A 19,160-nucleotide genomic window follows, 5' to 3' on the forward strand; every position below is an offset into this window, starting at 1 on the left:
AGCTGCCACTCTCTGCCAGGTTTTAGAGGTCCTGATGCCACTCACTGGCTATTGAATAATGACCCTGAGAGACCCAGCTTTAGCCTAATCCCTACTTGAAAGCTATCCTTCCTCTAATTCAATCCCTCTTTAAACCCTCGCCGAAGACAGACGATCGGTGTGTAACACACACACACACAGGCATGCAGACACACATACACACCTGGATTAATGCCGCCAGACTCAAGTGTCGGGTCCAACAACATACTGGAACTGCACAATGACACAAACTTCAAGGAAATCATTTTAAAACAAGGATTTTACTGCTTACAGTGGCATTGATTTGAGGACAGGTACTCTTATCTACTGCTGTAGTTTTCAGATTGGAGGTCATGCAGTTATTGTTTAAGTAAAACACAATATGGCCGAATATTGACAGGGTGAACAGGAATGCAGGCTCTTAATTGACCGGCCACTGTTTTGGCAAGTTTTTGGCAAGTTAATCCATTTATTATTTATATACAGTAGCACCTTTCATGCAATCGTGCAGCCCAAAGTGTTTCACAGAGCTGCATACAGTTGTCATGGAGAATGTGAGTCAACCCAAAGTGCAAACACAACTGGAGACTGAGTATAGTTTTAAAAAAAAGAACAAAAAAGGGTTTATCAAACAAAGCCAGAGGGGTAAATAGTGCAGTGGAAGGTGTGCGTCAGGTGGTGTAAGGGTGGTGGTGCTGGTGACTCATTTTCAGAGATGGAGGAGTGATAAATAGGCGGGGTGGGGGTGGACGTGGCAGGTAGGGATCCTGAGGCGCTCAGAGCAAAAACTGGAAAAGACACAAGAGCACAAGATTTGGCCGTAGCGTTGTTATGGAAGGTTGAAGTGGGGGTTATATACTGCACTGGTGATCGGATGATGAAGGCGATCAGGCTGGCAAAACACATACACACCACAGACTGCACGAAACATGGATGTAGTATGTGTGACGACGCCCAGCTGTTGTGAAGCTCAGAGTGCGGTGGCACCATCTTGGCAAAGACGTGGATCAGCCACCTGTGATGACACCTACCTGTCGATTAAAGTGGCCACGCTGGTAATTATCCCTAAATTTAAGCCTGGATATAATTTGAACAGCCCACAGTATCTGAAAACAGCCTCAGAGCCAGTACACACACAGACACACTGCCTGTTAACCTAGTTGTCTCGTGAACTGTGCGCTTTATTTTGTGATATAAAAACGATGACGGCAGACTAAAAAATTAGCCCCGATCTCAAAAAAATCCAATCCAACCGTCTGTGCGATTTGGAGCGAGGACACTGAGGATTCTTCTCAAAGTCACAGAATCAGTCTTCTCCCTCTCTCCAGGATAATGAGAGTATTGTAGTTCTATTTAAACTGAAGCATGTTTCAGACTTGTTCTGACTGCCAGAGTGGAGGCTCTTTTCTCCGAGAACTTTGGGAGATATGGAGTATATAATGTTGATTACTAAGTGTTGCCCAATCAGCATCGAGTTCATTCTTGACCTTCGGCGGCAATGATAGCTGTAAAGCAGGGTCCTTACTGACGTTTTTTTTTTTTTTTATATGAGGTTTTCAACCACATTTAATGGTCTTCATCAGGAGGTGGATTTAAGCTGTATTGTCGGCTGATTTTGAAATTGCCTGTAGGTGTGAATGGTTGTTTGTCTCTCTGTATCAGCCCTGTGATGAACTGTGTCTCTAGTATACATGATTATGAAGAATGGATGGATGGGTAGTCCTGTTTATAACAGAAACATCTTCTTTATGAGAATATTTCATGATGTTCACAGTGCAATCAAGCATATGAGTGTGTGTATGTGAGAGAGAGAGTGTGTGTGTGTGTTTAAACACCCTCTGACTAATCATAATTTGCACTTCCTCGCAGAGGCAGTTATGACACACAAACACACATTCGCAAACACCTTTGAGTAGGTCGGCTCGGTTTATTCCAGCATCAAACACAGCGTGCACATCAATATCCTGCATGCACACAACCAGACAACACACATAATTCATGCACGGGCTGCATGTACACACCAAAAATAAGACAGACTGCTTACAAACCGCTATTTATGATAATGAATTCAGCCATGACAAATGTGTGTCTGGATGAAAATATACAGACAAGCTGGGATGATATCAAAAAGACAATTTGGATGACACCACCGTTATATTAGACCCCGGTTGAGTTTCATGTAAAAACATTTCAATAAGAAACATGTGAAGATTGAAGCATTTCTACAAACAAACAAAAAAAAGAATATATTTAAGAGGAAATAAATCAACATGTGGAGAGAGCAATAAAACCAGAAACAGGAACCAACAGACAGATATCACAGAGATATTAAAAACAAACAAGTACAATATATAGATATGTGTGTGAGAGAGATGTGTACAAGCCGGGTGGGCTCCAAACCAACATCAACAGCTTCTTATATCCAACAGAAAGACATATCATGTGTGTGAAAGCATGCTGCTTTCAGGTGTGTCTCCTCTCTTTCGACTTGCTAAAAACATGAGAACAGGTGAACAAACACAAAACATTTTATTCTGATCGTTATTAACATTATTTTTTTTACATGGGCTGAATCTAAAGAACAGCCACAGTGCGAGTGAGAGAAGTGTAGGTACAAACACGGGAGGGAAAAAATGTTTGACATCGATATAGGAGACGATTTGAAACGGGATGTCAAACGTTGGAAAATAACAAACTCCCACCTGAAAGTTTTTCTAGGCCACCAGTTCAGACTCTTCAAAAGACGACAAAGAAACATATTTTAAAAGTTTTTTTTTTTAATATATATATATATATATAAGTTTAATCAGAGGGCTGTAGGCATGTGGTGAATCCACACAACATGTAGTTTGTTGGTCTGAATGTTGTTGTTGGTGGCTCCCTCAAGAGGTGAATATGGTCATTGGTCAGAGTTTTTTCAAAGTAAAGGTATAACAGAGTTTTAAAGGGCCGGTGTGCAGGATTTAGTGGCATCCAACAGTGTAGCTGCTGATTGCAACACCCTCACCTCACCTTCAACTTCCCAGGTGTAAAAGCACAGGCTGCAAAACAGACTTTTAGATATAAAAGGCTCTTCTAAGGTAACAAAAACTTAAACCTTCTCATTTTCTAGTGATTATGCACTAATGAAAACATAGTTATGAATCTTATTTTCAGTTTTTGTTATACTCTGTAAGAAAAGTCCCCTAAATCGGACCTTTAAAAACTGTTTATTACACTCAAAGCTCAAGAATCAGGGGCAGTAGCAGTCTCTAAATCAATAAGTGAAACAAGCTTTTATGTGGAATCATAATACAAGAGTAGAATACACAGTTTTGCAGTTTTGATATCGTAAAATTACCACTGCGTCCTCAGTTCCTCTTTATATATTTCATCGGGCTGCTGTCCTTCCAAAATCGAAATGTTTGCGTGGTTCCCTTTCTTCTTCTTTTTTTCCCCCCAAACAAACTCTTTCTGTGACAACATCAGCGTCAAAGTCAGAGAATCATTTCTTGGAAATACAGAGGGCTGGAATGAGGCGGGAGGCGCGAGGAATGGATTCTCAACGCTGCTGCCTAGCAAACCCACTGCCTTCTCCTCAGGCTTTTGAGTTGGAACACACACACACACACACACGCACACACACACACACACACTCTATCATGGATTAAACTGAAATAGTTTTTGAGCTGCATCAAGTCATATTCCCTGTTTGTAATTTCTGAAACATGTTACAGGTTACATTACTCAACACCTCATCATTAATAATTATTATTTATAATAATAATAATATTGTTTCCAGTAAGCCTCTGATCATTGAACAGGATCCATCATACAAACAGCATCAGGAGTGTGATGCTGAGCGCTCACCTGTAATAATCAGAGCAGCTCTGAGGCCCCATGTTGCGTATGATTGGTCAGCTCCTAAAACTGATGAGCAGTTGGTAGCCAATGGCGTCAGTGTGTGAACGTGTGTGAATGAGATCTGTAGTGTAAAAGCACTTTGAGTGGTCAGAAGACTGGAAAGGAGATACAAGTACAGTCCAGTCACCATTCAGATGTTACTGTATTCATATTGTATGTCTGAGTACAATGAAGGTGAGTCACTCAGCAGGAACTCACTAACCCTGACAAACTGTTCATATTCATTCACAGTAAGAAAATCCATTTAGATCAGCGGTGTCCGAACTTCTTTTAAAGAGGGCAGATCTGACAGTGTGAAGATGCCCGGGTGCCAATGCTAACATTTAAAAATAAAAGATACATACAAATGTTCTAACAATTTTGTTTTTCATTGTCACCGTTATCATTTATTTTAAAATGACAATGTAAACAAATGTAAACCAATCAGACGTGAACAAATCTAACAGCAGTTCTTGTTTCTGTCCCATCTGGAGTCAGATCACAGAATAAACTGCATGGACACGTTAAACTGAATGAAGCTGATACAAACCTGAACCTCAGGTTCATTATGAGTGAACATTTCAGTTCAACACGTGTCACTCTGCTCTGTAACAAACATCTACAGATATGTCATAACATATACATACATGTGTGTATCTATATGTTATACAGATATATAACAGCAGCAGTTATGATGCTTCATCGTGTCAACAATAAAACACAAACAGTCAGATAGTATCTGACGATCCAGCAGGCCATAAATAATATATTCTAAACATGAAGCTGAGGGCCGCATGACAGCTGACCGCGGGCTGTGATTGGCCCCCGGGCCAGACTTTGGACAACCCTGATTTAGAATATATAAATAGCCTATCTGACATAAATAAATTAATTATTATTGCTTGGTAACAGACTATATGATTACAACTAAAATGGTCTGGGTGTGTTGGTATTGAGACACACACACCTGACCTCTGTGTGACCTTTGTTTACCATATATGGTCTGTGCTGTTTAACTGTCACTGTTTCGAGGTTCCCCCTGACCCTTCAAAGAGCAGCAGGTGTGTGTACCTGCGGGAACCTGGCCACCTGTGGTGGAACACAGACTGTTTCAAGCCTCCCCTGAACTCTGTCACCACTGTCCATACAAAATACACACAGACATAGAACACACAGTTTGACAGTTTCGAGGTTCCCCTTCATTTGACCCACACTGGTGGCTGAAACAGGAAACAGACTCACCTGCAGACGTTGAACACACTCCTCGTCTTCAGGTGGGTTTTCCTCCGCCGCTGCGTTCACTTGTCACGTTAAAGTCTTTGTTGTCCAAGTCGGTCCTATGTTTTCCCGGTCAAGATGTTTCAGGTTTTTATGAAGTGAACCTGCATCAGAATTCATTTTTACAGGCTGAATAACTGCGTCACTGTCAGCTCAGCAGACCATAATACACTGTCAGGTGATGAACATGATGGACAGGTGTTTGAGTCACCTGTGTGCGGCGCCGTCGACCTGATGAAAAGAAGCTGCTTTTCTGTCCGGGGTCGGAGGTCACGCCGTCTCCTCAGCCCACCTCACAGGTCACCACCATGATGGGAGCCCGGCTCGCCTTCAGGTGGATCTCACACACACACACACACACACACACACACATACTAACACGCTGAAGCTCCACCTCATCATTGCCACAGAGCATGGAAGATGAAAAACCCATGAGTGTACGCATTTTGATTCTTAAATCAACAGTGTTTTGATTTTGGTTTTGCTACAGCAGAGCGTGAAGCAGCTTATTATCTGCTTCATTACTGGCAGAGGAGGACAGGGACGTGTGTGTGTGTGTGTGTGTGTGTGTGTGTGTGTGTTTTCCTATCTAGATATGTGTGAGCCATAAAGTTAACCAAGTCCATCCTACTGTCTCATGAGAAACTCGTACATTTTCCTATTCTGCAGAGGTGAGTGTGGAAACATTTTTTATCAGGTAAAGTGAAAATCATTCAGACGCTCTGTACGCCTGTGTGTGTGTGTGTGTGTGCTGTGTACCTTTTGTGCACTGTGTTCGATCACCCGCGAGAAGTACGCAACGCTTTACGGCACTAAGTCCCCCACCACCAACTATTTCACAGATTCTGGTGAAACTGGATCATATTTTATGGAGAAAATGTTTTCTGGTTTTCTCTCTGATGTCCTCCGGCTGCTCCGCCTCAACTCTCACAGAGAGTTACAGAGTTACAGAGTTTCCTGATGGACAGTGAAGTAAACTGCTGCCAACTACAGCTGCTGTTAGCTCATGTTAGCTCTGTTTGTTAGCTGAGCTGCCCAGACTGTGAGCTTAGATTAGCGTTTGTACCACAGGGAAGAGTAGGTGTTAAGGCCCGGTGTGTGGGGGAATGCTGATGGGGAGTGGAGCCGGTGTTGTGCCAGAACCGGAGCTAGGCATGCGGGCAGTGTAAACGGTGTCAACAGCCTCTATGGACATAAAATAAAGATAGCAAAAATACCAGTTTCTACATCATGTTGCTTTAAGGAAAGCTACCCCTGCACATTCATGAGAACAATTAATTTACCAGTGTATATAGATTTAATGGGGATGTTTTTCGACAACAGAAATCTGCTAAAAATATTCCTCTTCTTCCTCTTTTGACTCACAGAAAACAAAAATGTCCTCCACAGCCAACATCTGGTGACACACAGCTGGTTACTGTGCTGAATCTCAGCTGGTTAAAGCTCCAGTCTGTCGAGTCTGTCTAATCACCTCCACTGTTCTCAGCGCAGCAAAACTCACGTTTCTTTAGATTGCAACCAACCATTGCAAAACAGTCAGCTCCGCGGAGACGTCAAAAATCAAATCACCTTTTTCACAATCGCAGCATCGTCTCCCCCCCCGAAATAAAAGATACGTTAGAGACAACAGCTGTGCCTCGTGATTGGCTGAATCACAGAGAGCGTTAGAGAAGACAGAAAGCTGTCTTCCTAACTTTACTGTTGCTCGCCCACTCCTAAATGCGAGGCCAAGCAGATTTATTCACCCTCGAGAGCGTTTTCCTGCGGCTTTCTCGGGTGAGGTGAATACTGGCTTAATGTGGACAAAAGGCCAAAACAGAGAGAAGAAGATCGATTTTTTAAAATTCGGCCAGTTTTTGTGGACACATACTGACCATCAGTTGGGCCTGTAACGAGTATTTAGGCGTGACGTCAATTTCTCCTTCTGTTGTCCTGTTGACTGTGCATGATTGTGTGTTTAATTTGTACTTGTGTACTTGTGTACGTGTGTGTGTGTGTGTGTGTGTGTGTGTGTGTGTGAGTGAGAGACAAACGAAGGACCCCACATGACTTCACTAAGAGGTTTCCTGTCTGAACTTGAGTGCTCAGAGGTCTGCTGTGGTAGATAGGACTGCTGCCTTTGTTCACATTACAACCCTAATTAGGCAGAGCATTGTGTGTGAGAAACACGAGAGCACTTCTCAGTGTGTGCGCAAATGACTGAGTGTGTGTTGTTTGTCTGTGCGTGTGTGTGTGTGTGTGTGTGTGTGAGACTGGGATATTGAGAGTGACAGCTGAATGTTGCCACCAGCACGCTCCGCTTGTCTCCTTGTTTCACTTCAGACCAGCCGAGTGAACTGCTGGCTGCAGGCCAAATGGAAAACACACGCACACACACACACACACACACACACACACACACACACACACAGAGGTTGTACTTCCATACTTTTGAAGACTTTCTCTGTTTTTGTGTGTGTGGGCTTCAACTCTTAACCTTGAAATTAAACCTACAGCATATGTTCACCACACATACGATGCCATACCTACAATACAACACAGTCATATATCATAATAAAGCGGCAACCTCCGTGGCTGTGAAGTGAAGCCAACGCTGAAGTGCCACAAACTGCAGTTCCTCAAACGTCCACTTAAGGCTGGCTCCAGAAGTGAGTCAGTCTCCATAAGTCCCCATGTTGAAAACTTCACAGCAGAAATAAACATGTTTACAGCCTGGTACAAAAAACAGTTTTGGTCTCTGTAGCTAATTTCCCCGTTCATGACAACTGTACTGAGGGTGAATTTATATACAACTCACCAGGGTTTAAGTTGTGCATAATATACAGCATGGCAGCTTTGACTGACAGGTGGGTGCCAATACAGGTGGCTTATTTGAGCAAACAGGCTTCATTCAGCTCCATCTGTGATCCACGTCTTTGCCTATTATTAGATTAGGAGCCAGCGGAGACAGGACTGCCATGATGGCGACCACAAGAGCCACCACACTGAGCTTTACAACGGCTCTTCAGAAACCTTCAGTCTGATCGGCGTCTGATTTAATAGTAGTCTGGTCAAATTTGCTGCATTTAGCAGCAGAGCCGAGAACCTTGGATGATTCCGACTGATGATTTGACTCATCCATGTTTGAGGCAGCCCTAGTTCTCTTTTTTTTCAAAATTGTCCTCTCATGATATAAACCAACAATTAGTCCTCACAACGATAGAAAACAAGACCACACATGCACACACCGAAAGTGTAAATACAAATACACTAAACACACAAACACAAACAAACCCTGTTGGCCTACATAATTCCTGTGTATACATACAAAGAGAAATATTTAAAATCCACACGCATACAGCAAAATGAATATACATTACAAGATAAAATAAATACATGAATACACGCGTTCACAAACACACAAATCTGTTTGCACATATGCGTATAGTACCCAGGCTGATACATGTGTACTATGCAACATATTCTACATATGAAAGCACATGACACAAGAGCTTCATGTAATTCCTAAGCTGAGAATAAAAACGTAGTGACAGATGCAGACTCAGACGTTGACTCAAGACCCTTGACTATCTTGTCAGCCCAGTTGGCAAAGAACAGGAATCATTTTCCTTTAACAGCGAATATTTTAATAAGCACACAAAGCCAAACAAATATGGATGTAAAAAGAGAAAAGATATGAAGATATGTTAATACTTTAAAATAAATAAAGAGCTCTGACATTACTGGAGATCCTCAGAAGTTCAGGCAGCTTTAACAGCTGATTATGAGTTGTTGTTGGCATTGCCTCGAATACAGATACAGCCTCCGAGTGTGTGTGTGTGTGTGTACTTTATGTGATGATGTGTCCTGCAGCGTGGTTGTACGTATGTTTGATGAAGCCCAATCAATCTTGACTTCTCGTGCAGATAATTGTCTTTGCTTGCTGGTAGATGGTACCGTTTGGAGATCAGGTGGTTGTTACGGACGATCAATCAAATATTTTCTGATCTAACTGTCTTTGCAGTTTTCGGTTCTGTATATGCCGTCTACATTATTGTTTCAGGTACCCCTCTGGGATTCTTCTGGATTTGAAGCACTGATTTAGAACACACAGTAAAGGTCGTGGTCGAAGCAAACAAAAGATTTAAAGGACCAGTGTGCAGTGAATAAGTGGCATCTCGTGGTGTAGTGGTTTCTGATTTCAACTCCCTCGTTTAACCATCTTCTTGAAGGAGAAACTGCCACTGGTGGTACTTGACCTCTCTCTAGTGGAACGTGGAGGAATCTCAGAGATATGTAAAAAAAATAATTAAACAGATTCATTTAAAAACATTATACATTCAAAACATTACACATTTTCAAATGAAACTAAACCATGAGGTGACCTAAAATGTGACAGCGAGATAGTAAAATGATGTAAAACGAGCGGTTCAAGAACTCGTGGCTCCAAACGGCGAATCAAGAGTACCACTTTTCAACCTGAAATTTTATAGGTTCCAGTAGCTCAGTCCATTGGGACTTGGCTTGGTGGCCGGGTCAAGTCCCGCATGGACCAAATATGGAAGGTGGACTGGTAGCTGGAGAGGTGCCAGTTCACCTCCTCGTCGGAGAGTAGAGTGTAAAAAGAATTTCCCCGTTCGTGGGATTAATAAAGTATATCTTCTTCTTCTTCAATAAATAATTAACTTGTTTGGAAGAACCTATGCGAAATGATCATAGCTGAATAAAGTTGTATTTTTGATGATGGTACAGAAACATAGCTGACTCCGTGGAAGAGGACCCGCTGCGTCTGTTGACGTAGTTATGCATAATACATATTATATATTCCATTATACTTAACTTCTTAACTTTCTTTATTAGTATTAACAATTCCCCTGAAAAGGGTGAGAGCAGCCATGCATTTCTCCGACTAACAAATACCGCCTTTATATCCACATTCTGTTATCTACCTTTGGGCTCTCAAGCTCCAAGTTTGGTCCAAAGAAAACTGACTTTTTACAAACACCTCAGTGGAACTGACAGTGAACGTGAAGTCAGGGTAACAACAAGTATTTTAATGTCACATGATTCCTTTAAGAAATCCAAACAGCGTGTTCTAGTTGCGCTCAACGTTTTAAGCACAAAAATCTGTGACCTGCTCATGAATTTGATGCTGAGGCGCTGGTTTGTGTTTGCCGGTGTGTTTCCTGGAGAATGTGATTCTCTCTCTGTCTGGCCCTGTGGGACGCCGTCACTGCTGAAGCTTGAGGCAGCATATGAACAGGCCACCCACCACCGACTGCCCGTGTACGTGATCATGTGTGTTTCTAAAGGTGTGTGTGTGTGTCGCTGCTACTGTTGGAATATTAAAGTTCTTCCCTGGTGAACGGCAGAGTCTGCCAACAAAGGATGCGGCACATACACACTGACAAATATTTATACGTAACTAAAAAGCTATAAGAGTGCTTATAGCATTATACTGCCCAGGGCAGGTCGATGTTATTTTTATGTTTTACTCAACGCTGTCCTTAAATACTTTATCAGGCAGACAGCTTGGCTAGTGGTTCGTGCTGCTGTTAGCCTGAAGCTGAACACACAGCTAAGCCACCTGGCTGTTTAGTGGATGCAACAGACCTCTGGGTGCAGCTACTTCCATCTTAAATTTACTGACTTTCAGCGACTAAATTACACGTTTCTTAGAAGTTCAGTTTTTGCCAAATCCCTGCCTGACCACTGTGGAAAAGGGTACTGAGAGTCTGTGCTCGAGTAAAACGCTGTTACATAAGTGAAATATTATATTATATATACTCAATTACAAGTAAATACCATTAGTAGAAGTACAAAGTGTTCTTTCCAGCAACTACTAACACACGTAATCAATCACAGTCAAAGCGCATTTCTTTGATAAACGATGAAAGGTATGTATGGATGAATGATTTTATTTGTTGAACGCAGCTAAAAAATGTTGTTGAACCTGCGTATGCAACACGTGTACTTTATATACATTTCTCCCAGTGCACTGCAAACTAAATCACTCCCAACATGTTGAAGAGAAGCCACCTGAGAGGTGATGTGAAGATCAATAAAATGATCTGTTTTAACTTGAGGTTCAGAATTAACAGTAGCTGGCGTTTGTCAGATTTAGTCACAGCAACACAACAGTGCGCTTTCAAATCAGAACTCTTCATATCAGATTTGGAAACACTGTCGATCTAATCTGTCTGTCGGGATGATAGTGTTGGTGTTAGTGACAGTGTGATGATGATCGTGTCTCTGGCAACAAATTTCAGCACAGTCACTCAAAAAATGTAAACTTAAATTCAGCCTGAATTTATCACGACAAAGAGCTTGAAAAGCACAACGTCCACTAAGATTCGGCTATCAACATTTCATTGAGACAATGTGCAAAGCAGCAACCATCATTCCTAGTTGCAGCTCAAACATCTCTGCAGTGCAAACTGAAGATGGCCAGGTCATGATCGGGCTGTATGTCTCTGGAAAAGGCACTTACCACTCAGTGTGGTCCAAGATTAGTTTGTGTTTGAATACATTTAAACTCCTGACAGTCCTGCTGCTGAGAGGAGAATCAAGAATTTACAAAACACATCATATTCTCGTCTGGATGGTTGAAATCTCTTTTTCTTTTCTTTTTTGTGCCTCGATGGCTTACAATATTTATTTTCTGGCTCTGCGCGCTTCTCAGATTGTTTTCTTTTTTACTTTGTTTTCCATCACAAGGCGCTGGAAATGTATCTTTTGACAGAGCTCATGAATAAATAAAACACACATCCAAGGAAAGGCCCGCCTGAGCTGATGTCCGTGCATCAAATACTTTTCATACAAATAAAGAGTCGAGACAGTTTTTCTTGCTGCGGTTTGTTAAAATCATCGCCGGGCAGATTCTTGAATTCCAGGAAAGAGTGCAACGCTCTCTGCTCACTGTTAAAACCTGTTTTGTGCAGCGGCAGGTTTCTCCCTTAGGTAACCGTCTGTTGCCCTAACACAGCGTATGTCACAGAACTAAATGTGTGTCGCTACGGCTCAGTGGAAGTGTGACTAATGTGCTGTACGTGACCACTCAGCCCACCCTTGCCTCCACGTGCCTTCCCTTCTTGGTCATCCACCCTCTGGTCTAAACTCTAACACTCCTCCCTTGGAAGTCTCTACAAGGCGCTTCCCTTCATCGTGATATTTACCCTGTGATTGATGCATTTTTCACTGTAAGCTCGTCTCCATCTGGTGTTAAAATGTGTTTCATATCCTCATTATATCCTGACTTTATTTGTCTTGATTACGCTCACACCTGTTGTTCAGCTACGTCTCAGGTTTCTCCAGCGCTCACAAAAACACAGCTTGCTGCTTCACTTGTTGTTTTGTTGTGTGTCATTTGAAGTAGTTAAATCGCTTTCTTTATTCCCCGTCTGCTGGTTTACCAGCAATCTACATCAGTTTTACAATCTGACCTGGTGGGTGGTGTTTTTGTCTTCCAATAAATTTCATTTATGTCTTCTAATGTGAATAGGAAGTGCACCGCAACATGCTTTGTTGTTCCTTTGTAGACGTGTTGCCTCAGAGGTTCTTGGTGAGATCTTAGCTGAATTTGCACCCGTATTTGATGTATTATTGAGTTTAATGCAATATAAATGAAAGAATAGCTTTTCAAATCGGTCTCCCTTTCTTGTGAACAAGACAAGGCAACGACAGTCCTGTTTGTTAATATCAGAGAGAATGGTAAAACCAGTTTTGTGGTTGCGTCAGGAAAGTGATGTAAGAGCTCGTGTAGACAGATCACCGGCTCAGTCTGTTGAGAATCGTTTGATCTGAAATGTGTCAGGCCAATCAAAAAGCCGCCATTGGAGATCTCAGTGGTAGCAAACATTAAAAAAAAGAAAAAAAAGATTTGAAACCTGAAGAAGTTTAGGTAGTAGACTGATCTCCAAATGGCTTCATATCCCACCGGACAAATTTGGTAATTCTTTCTTGGTTTATGTGCTTCCACCATGAGAATTTAGGTTACTTAGCGCCACCTTTATCAGATTATGCAACATCAGTAATTTCAGTGATAGTGGTGCACCAATAGTCATTTTATTTCTATCTGGTAAGCTTCTTGTTTCACCCAACAAAGCTGTATCATGCCAAGGCGTGTCACGTTTTCTAGTTCAAGTTAGCAGTAATAAATGCAACATCTGGTAACACTTTCAAAATAAAAGCCTTACACAGTAAGGTTTAGGAAAACATTGTAACAACCATTTCCTGCATGAATGTCCTGTGTTTGTTTGACTGTTCTATTCACCTGAACCTCCTCCATAAGCACACGTTGACAGTGTTTCTACGCTGTGGATTCCTACATTTAAGTAAAAGATGACCACATCTCATGATTTACCCATGGTGAGCGCAAGTGCAGAAAGTAATGTCACTCTATGTTGGAGGTGGAAAGTTTGAGTAGAGTATGGGCGGAGGTTGGGTGGTAGATGGGCTTAGTTTGTTTGACTTTCATTCTCAGAACTTGCATCGAGTGATGAACTTGTAATTAAAGTTTTATCAACAATAACTAGGAGTTAGTAAGTAGCATAACTCTAACCCTAACCCTGGGAGAAGTGAGCTGTGCAGCCCTTAAAAGTACAGTAAAAACTAAGACACTGTTGACTGACATTATCTGTCAGAGCGCCGCATGTTGCAGAACTAGTCAGACATTTTTCAGTGTCAGTCTCTCCATCGCGGACTGCTTCATTAATCACGCTGCTGCTGAGCTGTCTGAGGGTTCGCTGAAATGTTCGGGATCCTCGATGTGGTCGAGCCTCCGAAGCTAACTGTCATGGACTGACTCTAGGTGCTGTCTTCACTGTCTGCTTTAATCTTTCTCTGCCGTTATATGTCTTGATTTAGGTCCTCGGTTTACTTTTTTGTCCCATAAAACTATTATACACTCTTTTGAAACCAAACCACATGCTTCCTATTGTAATTTCAGGACTGTCACAGTCCCCTGGGCAGCAGCAGCGAATGATTTATAATTGAAAACAACGGCAGTGTAGGACTTCCAGGAGGACAAATCAGTAACTCCAGACTCTGGCAAGTACATTGGTGTGTTTGTCATCAGCGCGACTAATAACCCGGGAGGAAAAAATGACACTGCAGAAATGAGGACATTTTGATCATGTACAGACTATTTTAAACCACTAATAAGACCATATTCACACAAAATGCACAGTTACAGTTATTTCATTAAAGTAGGGAAGCGGATGTTTTCAAAAAGTTGCATTTTAAGCCTTTAATTGTGGCTTCTCAGTCTAGTTTGGTGATTTTATATCACATATATATATATATATAGTTTCAAACAAACAGCAAACAAGAACCTATGCCATCGTAATAATGAAAAAGTTTGTGACTATATATGTGCTTGACTTTCATCTCGGCACACAGACCTGAACATAACATACTTGAAACATAATGAAATATAATAACGCATCTTCAAACAAAACTGTACATTAATAAAACATAGAAAACATGAAGGCCTGATCACAATAGCTCCCTGTTCATTTATGTATGTATGTACGCATGTATAAACCTTTATCCAAAGCATTTTACAATTAAATTCACCTTCAGTGTCACGCAAGGAGCTGGCCCACTGAAGGACACTTCAAACTATCAACTCCACCTCTAACCCGTCTTGTAAAAAATCTATGAAACGTCTTCAGCTCACAAAAATTTCGGCCTTGAGAAACATCTTCTGTAGATATAAACAAAAAGAAAACAACAGCGAATTAATGTGCCTTTGATAATTACATCAAGGCATCGCCCTGCAGCTAGAAGAGATCAATTATGCCTGCATGATTGAATGAGAAATCTTCCCTGTTTTTTACTTTTTGAGTGTTCTAGATTAATTGCTCCGAGTGTTAATTTGCCGCCTGCCCCCTGAATGCCTCATGTGTTCATTGATTAAGATTAGCCTGTGTTCTGTTGCTGCTCTTTGTTCATTTAACGTGGTAACCGATGGAGCCGCTTGTCTTGTCTTCTGTCCTCTACTCCCTCTCATCCTTCCTTTCTGTTTTTTTCCTCTTCCCTTCTCTCCTAAACACTCCTGTTTGCCAGTGGCCTACCTCCTAAATCATGCTGTTTGCAAGCTGTCTCCTCAGGCAAGAGTGTGTGTGTGTGTGTGTGTGCTCGTGTTTGTGTGTATGGCCTCTGCACACACGGCTCTGAGTACCCATTTCACACGCTAACATTACTGCCTGCCAGTATTTGGCTTGGTTTATTAATCCTGACTGTTCTGTAGGCCAATATAACATGTTACAAATAGGAAAATAATAAGGTGCTGGTGTTCCCGGGCAGAGCTCCAGCAGCCTTACACTGTTTTTGATTTGTGTAGATGTGTCTTATGATTTCATGTAGAATGAGGCGCCCTCAGATGGGTTTCAGCTTCTGCCATCTTTGTCACATGTGGCCTTTTCAAATGTAAATCAGTACAGCAGCATCGCCATCACTGATCATTTAAAGAGGAGCTGCAGGTTTACGCCAGTCTGACGGGAGTTTTATCTACATTTCGTCATAAGTTGGGCTGCAGCTAACATTTATCGCTATGAGATCATTTATAGATTATTTTTCAGTTACGTGATGAATAAATATCAGAAAACAGTCCTGTGAAATCTAATTCATTTAGTTAAATCAACTCATCTTCTATCATTGGCTCAATGTGCATTTTTGGGTTCAGTATAGTAACTTCAAATTGTACGTTTTTTGACCTACCTTGTTAAATAAAAAGTTGTCTGGAAACATTGTTATCTCATTAGCGAAGTTCTCAGCGAGACTTGTTATGTTTTGTGGAGCTGAGGTGGGCTGAATGAAGATGTAACAGCACCTACCTGCTAATCAAAGCGTCCACGCTCTTAATCCTGCATAACTTTAAGCCTTAATATAATGTGAACAGGTGAGTTGTATATAAATTCACCCTCAGTACAGTTGTCATGAACGGGGAAATTAGCTACAGAGACCAAAACTGTTTTTTGTACCAGGCTGTAAACATGTTTATTTCTGCTGTGAAGTTGGACATTTGAACATGGGGACTTATGGAGACTGACTCACTTCTGGAGCCAGCCCCAAGTGGACGTTTGAGGAACTGCAGCTTTTGGCACATCCACTTTGGCTTCACAAATATTAGAGCAGGCTTAAAATAATGTTTTATGTTGCTTGTTTTATTCCAACGAAGAGTCCAAAACCTCATAATATTGAATTTACAATGATGAATGAATCAATGAATCCAAACCGCATATTCTTAAGTAGGTGAAACCAGTTTGGCATTTTTTGCTCAAGAAATTACGTAAAAGACGATGGCGAAAACTGTTGTTTAATTTTATATTAATATATTTGTCAGCACTTGTCAGGAGATGTATTAGTCATCCGTTCATGCCAGTTTTAAACGCCTAATTTAAATTTCAAAAATGAGCAAAGATATGAAGTCTTAAAAAATAATTTACAGACAGTTTTAATGTGGCTGTGGTCAGAGAGCAGCCTCTGTGACAAAAGTGTATGGCTGTTATGACTGTGGTCATGTTTGTTAGCAGTCTGTGTATGTTTTCTCTGTGTGCCCTATGCTTGTGTCTATTTTCATATGCAAATAGGATGTGCCATCCCCAGGAGGCGATTGGTGCAGTAATTTCCCGGTCCTGGCTTGTGATTGGCTGGGCCTGAAAGCCCCAAATATAAAAGGAGCCAAGATGGCGGCTGCCGGGTGGACACCATTTTCCTCATCCTCCTCCTCTCCCAACTTTTGCCACATGTCCTTTTGCAGAACTGTGTGCATGACCTTAGAAGTAGCTTTTTGTTTGAAGAGTAGGGGTGGACTGCCATTTTGTTTTGATCATGTTTTCTCCTGTTTTGTTAGTTTAGGGAGGTAAGTTTATTGTGATTTTGATTTTCTGAGCGAAGTGATTTATTTTCAAGATAGCTTGTTTTGGTTGTTGTTTTGGCCTGGGTCCACCCTGAAGTTGATACCTTAGTTATAGTTTTTTGAGAAGTTGACCTTTGTAAATAAACCTTTTTCGTTTGTGCATAAAACTCTGTGTAGTGGCTACTTGGGACTCGGGGAAGATTGAGGCGCCTATTTCGTGTTATGCTCTAGACCCCTAGACTGGGGCATAACAATGGCTAATATCCAACAATCAATTAAAAAAAAGCAAATATGTCTGCTGGTTTGATGCTGCTTTTAGAGATGGGCTTGCAATAAAATGAAGAAAAATGAATGAAGCATCAGCGTGATCTCAGATGACTTTTTGGATCCTCATTTTTCACCATCTTTGTTAAGAAATGAATCAATGAGAACCATGGCAACAACAGCTATCCAGGCTCAGCGTTGTGGCAGTTTTTTTTTTTTTTTTTTTTTTACACTCGCTGTAATGAATTAGACCAGCAGGAGGTCAGAACCAAGAGAGAATGAAAATGATGTGCAGGTCTCATTTTTCCCGTTGGATTAATGGGAACAAAAGGGAGGTGTTCAAATATCAAGATAATAATAAATGTAGAAATATGGATGATGTTTTCTGTAGCAGAAAGAAAGGCATTGGTAGTCATGCACTTAAAAGGAGACAGGCCTGTGTTTGGGGAATAGCTCAACATTTTGGGAAATAAACATATTCACTTTCTTGCTGAGAATTAGATGAAAAGATCAATAACACACTCATGTCTGTTGGGTAAATATGAAGCTATAGCCAGCAGATGGTTAGCTCAAAAATGGCTAAATGAATTGGTTTGAATGAAATGAATGTGTTCAGTGGATCTTTGGCATCAATTCCAATTTTGGTGCCGTAAATGTTAACGTGTGCGTTTGTCCCGTTGACTAATAGCAAGCTGTCCAAAATGGAAGATGCAATCATGGGTCGTTAGCTGTTATCCAACATTCATTCTTAGTTAGTCTTCGCAGTCAGAGTGCAAACTGCATGAGACACGAGTCGTCCCTCGTTTATCGCGGGACCACTGCTTTATTTTTTACAATTACAATACGTGTTTTAAGGCCAGAAGACCCCTAACACACACTTTTATACACTTTTCTCAGACATGCATTAACATTTTCTCACATTTCTCTCTTATTTAAACATTCTCAAAGTTCAAACTTTGGCAGATTTAACAAAAATAAGTACAACACTGTATTAGTAAATGAAACTGTATTTCACACTTCCGCTGTAACGGCTTTTTCCTCTGAAGGCCTTAGTGCAGGTGCGTTATAGTGAGGGACAATTGTATCTCAAAAAAACTCGCTAAGTAGCTCAGAGAGTTTTTTTCCGCTCCTCAACTACTCTAAAAAAAAAAAATAAATAAAAAATGACATTGACAACTCTGAAAACAAGAAGTCAGGGAGCAGCGAACAGCACAGGACAAAAGAAATATAAAAATCCAGGAAAGGTATTGTTTGCCAACTACCCCTCGGGCTAGAAACGCCCCGTTTCACAATGATGGATAAACTTTGCTGTGTGACTTATTAAAGTGAATTAATCTTTGCACGACAAAGATATTTTTAATATATGGTCAGAGGACATTTTTACAGTTCTGGGCAAAGACAAAAAAAATATATATGAAAGGAAGAATCTTTTAAGCAAAAAAGCATTTAAAAGGAGAGAGGTACGTCAAAGGGGAAAGCAGATCTTTGGGAGAAGAACAAAGATCTTTGTGGAAGATGAGGAAGATATTTAAGGAAGAGGAGGAAGAATTCTTCACGGAGAGATGAGAAAACAGAGCAAAGTGGAACAGAAAGTCGATAATCTGCAAAGATGAGGATTATCTGAAAGAAAGAAGATCTGTCAAAGAGGGAAACAACTCCAACAGATAGAGAGAGAGAGAGAAAGAGAGGACAAATGATCCAACATGAGAGCAGCCTTTTCAGATAACTGATGATCTGTATTAAACAGCGCTTCTTCTGTTCTAATACATTTTGCAGTTTACTTTCATCCTGAGAGATTTATTTCTTGCTTTCTTCTGTTTAATTATACAAGTGACTCCTTATTTAATTATGTTGGCTTTTTTTCTTATCTGTGCAA

The 19,160-nt window shown here is 41.0% G+C and overlaps 1 protein-coding gene across 1 annotated transcript in view; it reads left to right on the forward strand.

The window, feature by feature from the left end:
- The first annotated feature begins 5,332 nt into the window (after nt 1-5,332).
- LOC104932462 (exostosin-1a) overlaps nt 5,333-19,160 on the forward strand; it is an 85,672-nt gene continuing 71,844 nt past the window's right edge. Inside the window, exon 1 of the mRNA XM_027284607.1 lies at nt 5,333-5,512. Coding sequence (XP_027140408.1) covers nt 5,487-5,512 — 26 coding nt within the window. The 5' untranslated portion in view covers nt 5,333-5,486. The remainder of the gene's footprint in view (nt 5,513-19,160) is intronic.

Source organism: Larimichthys crocea, chromosome XI (assembly GCF_000972845.2).
Source record: "Larimichthys crocea isolate SSNF chromosome XI, L_crocea_2.0, whole genome shotgun sequence".
NCBI classification, from domain to species: domain Eukaryota; kingdom Metazoa; phylum Chordata; class Actinopteri; family Sciaenidae; genus Larimichthys; species Larimichthys crocea.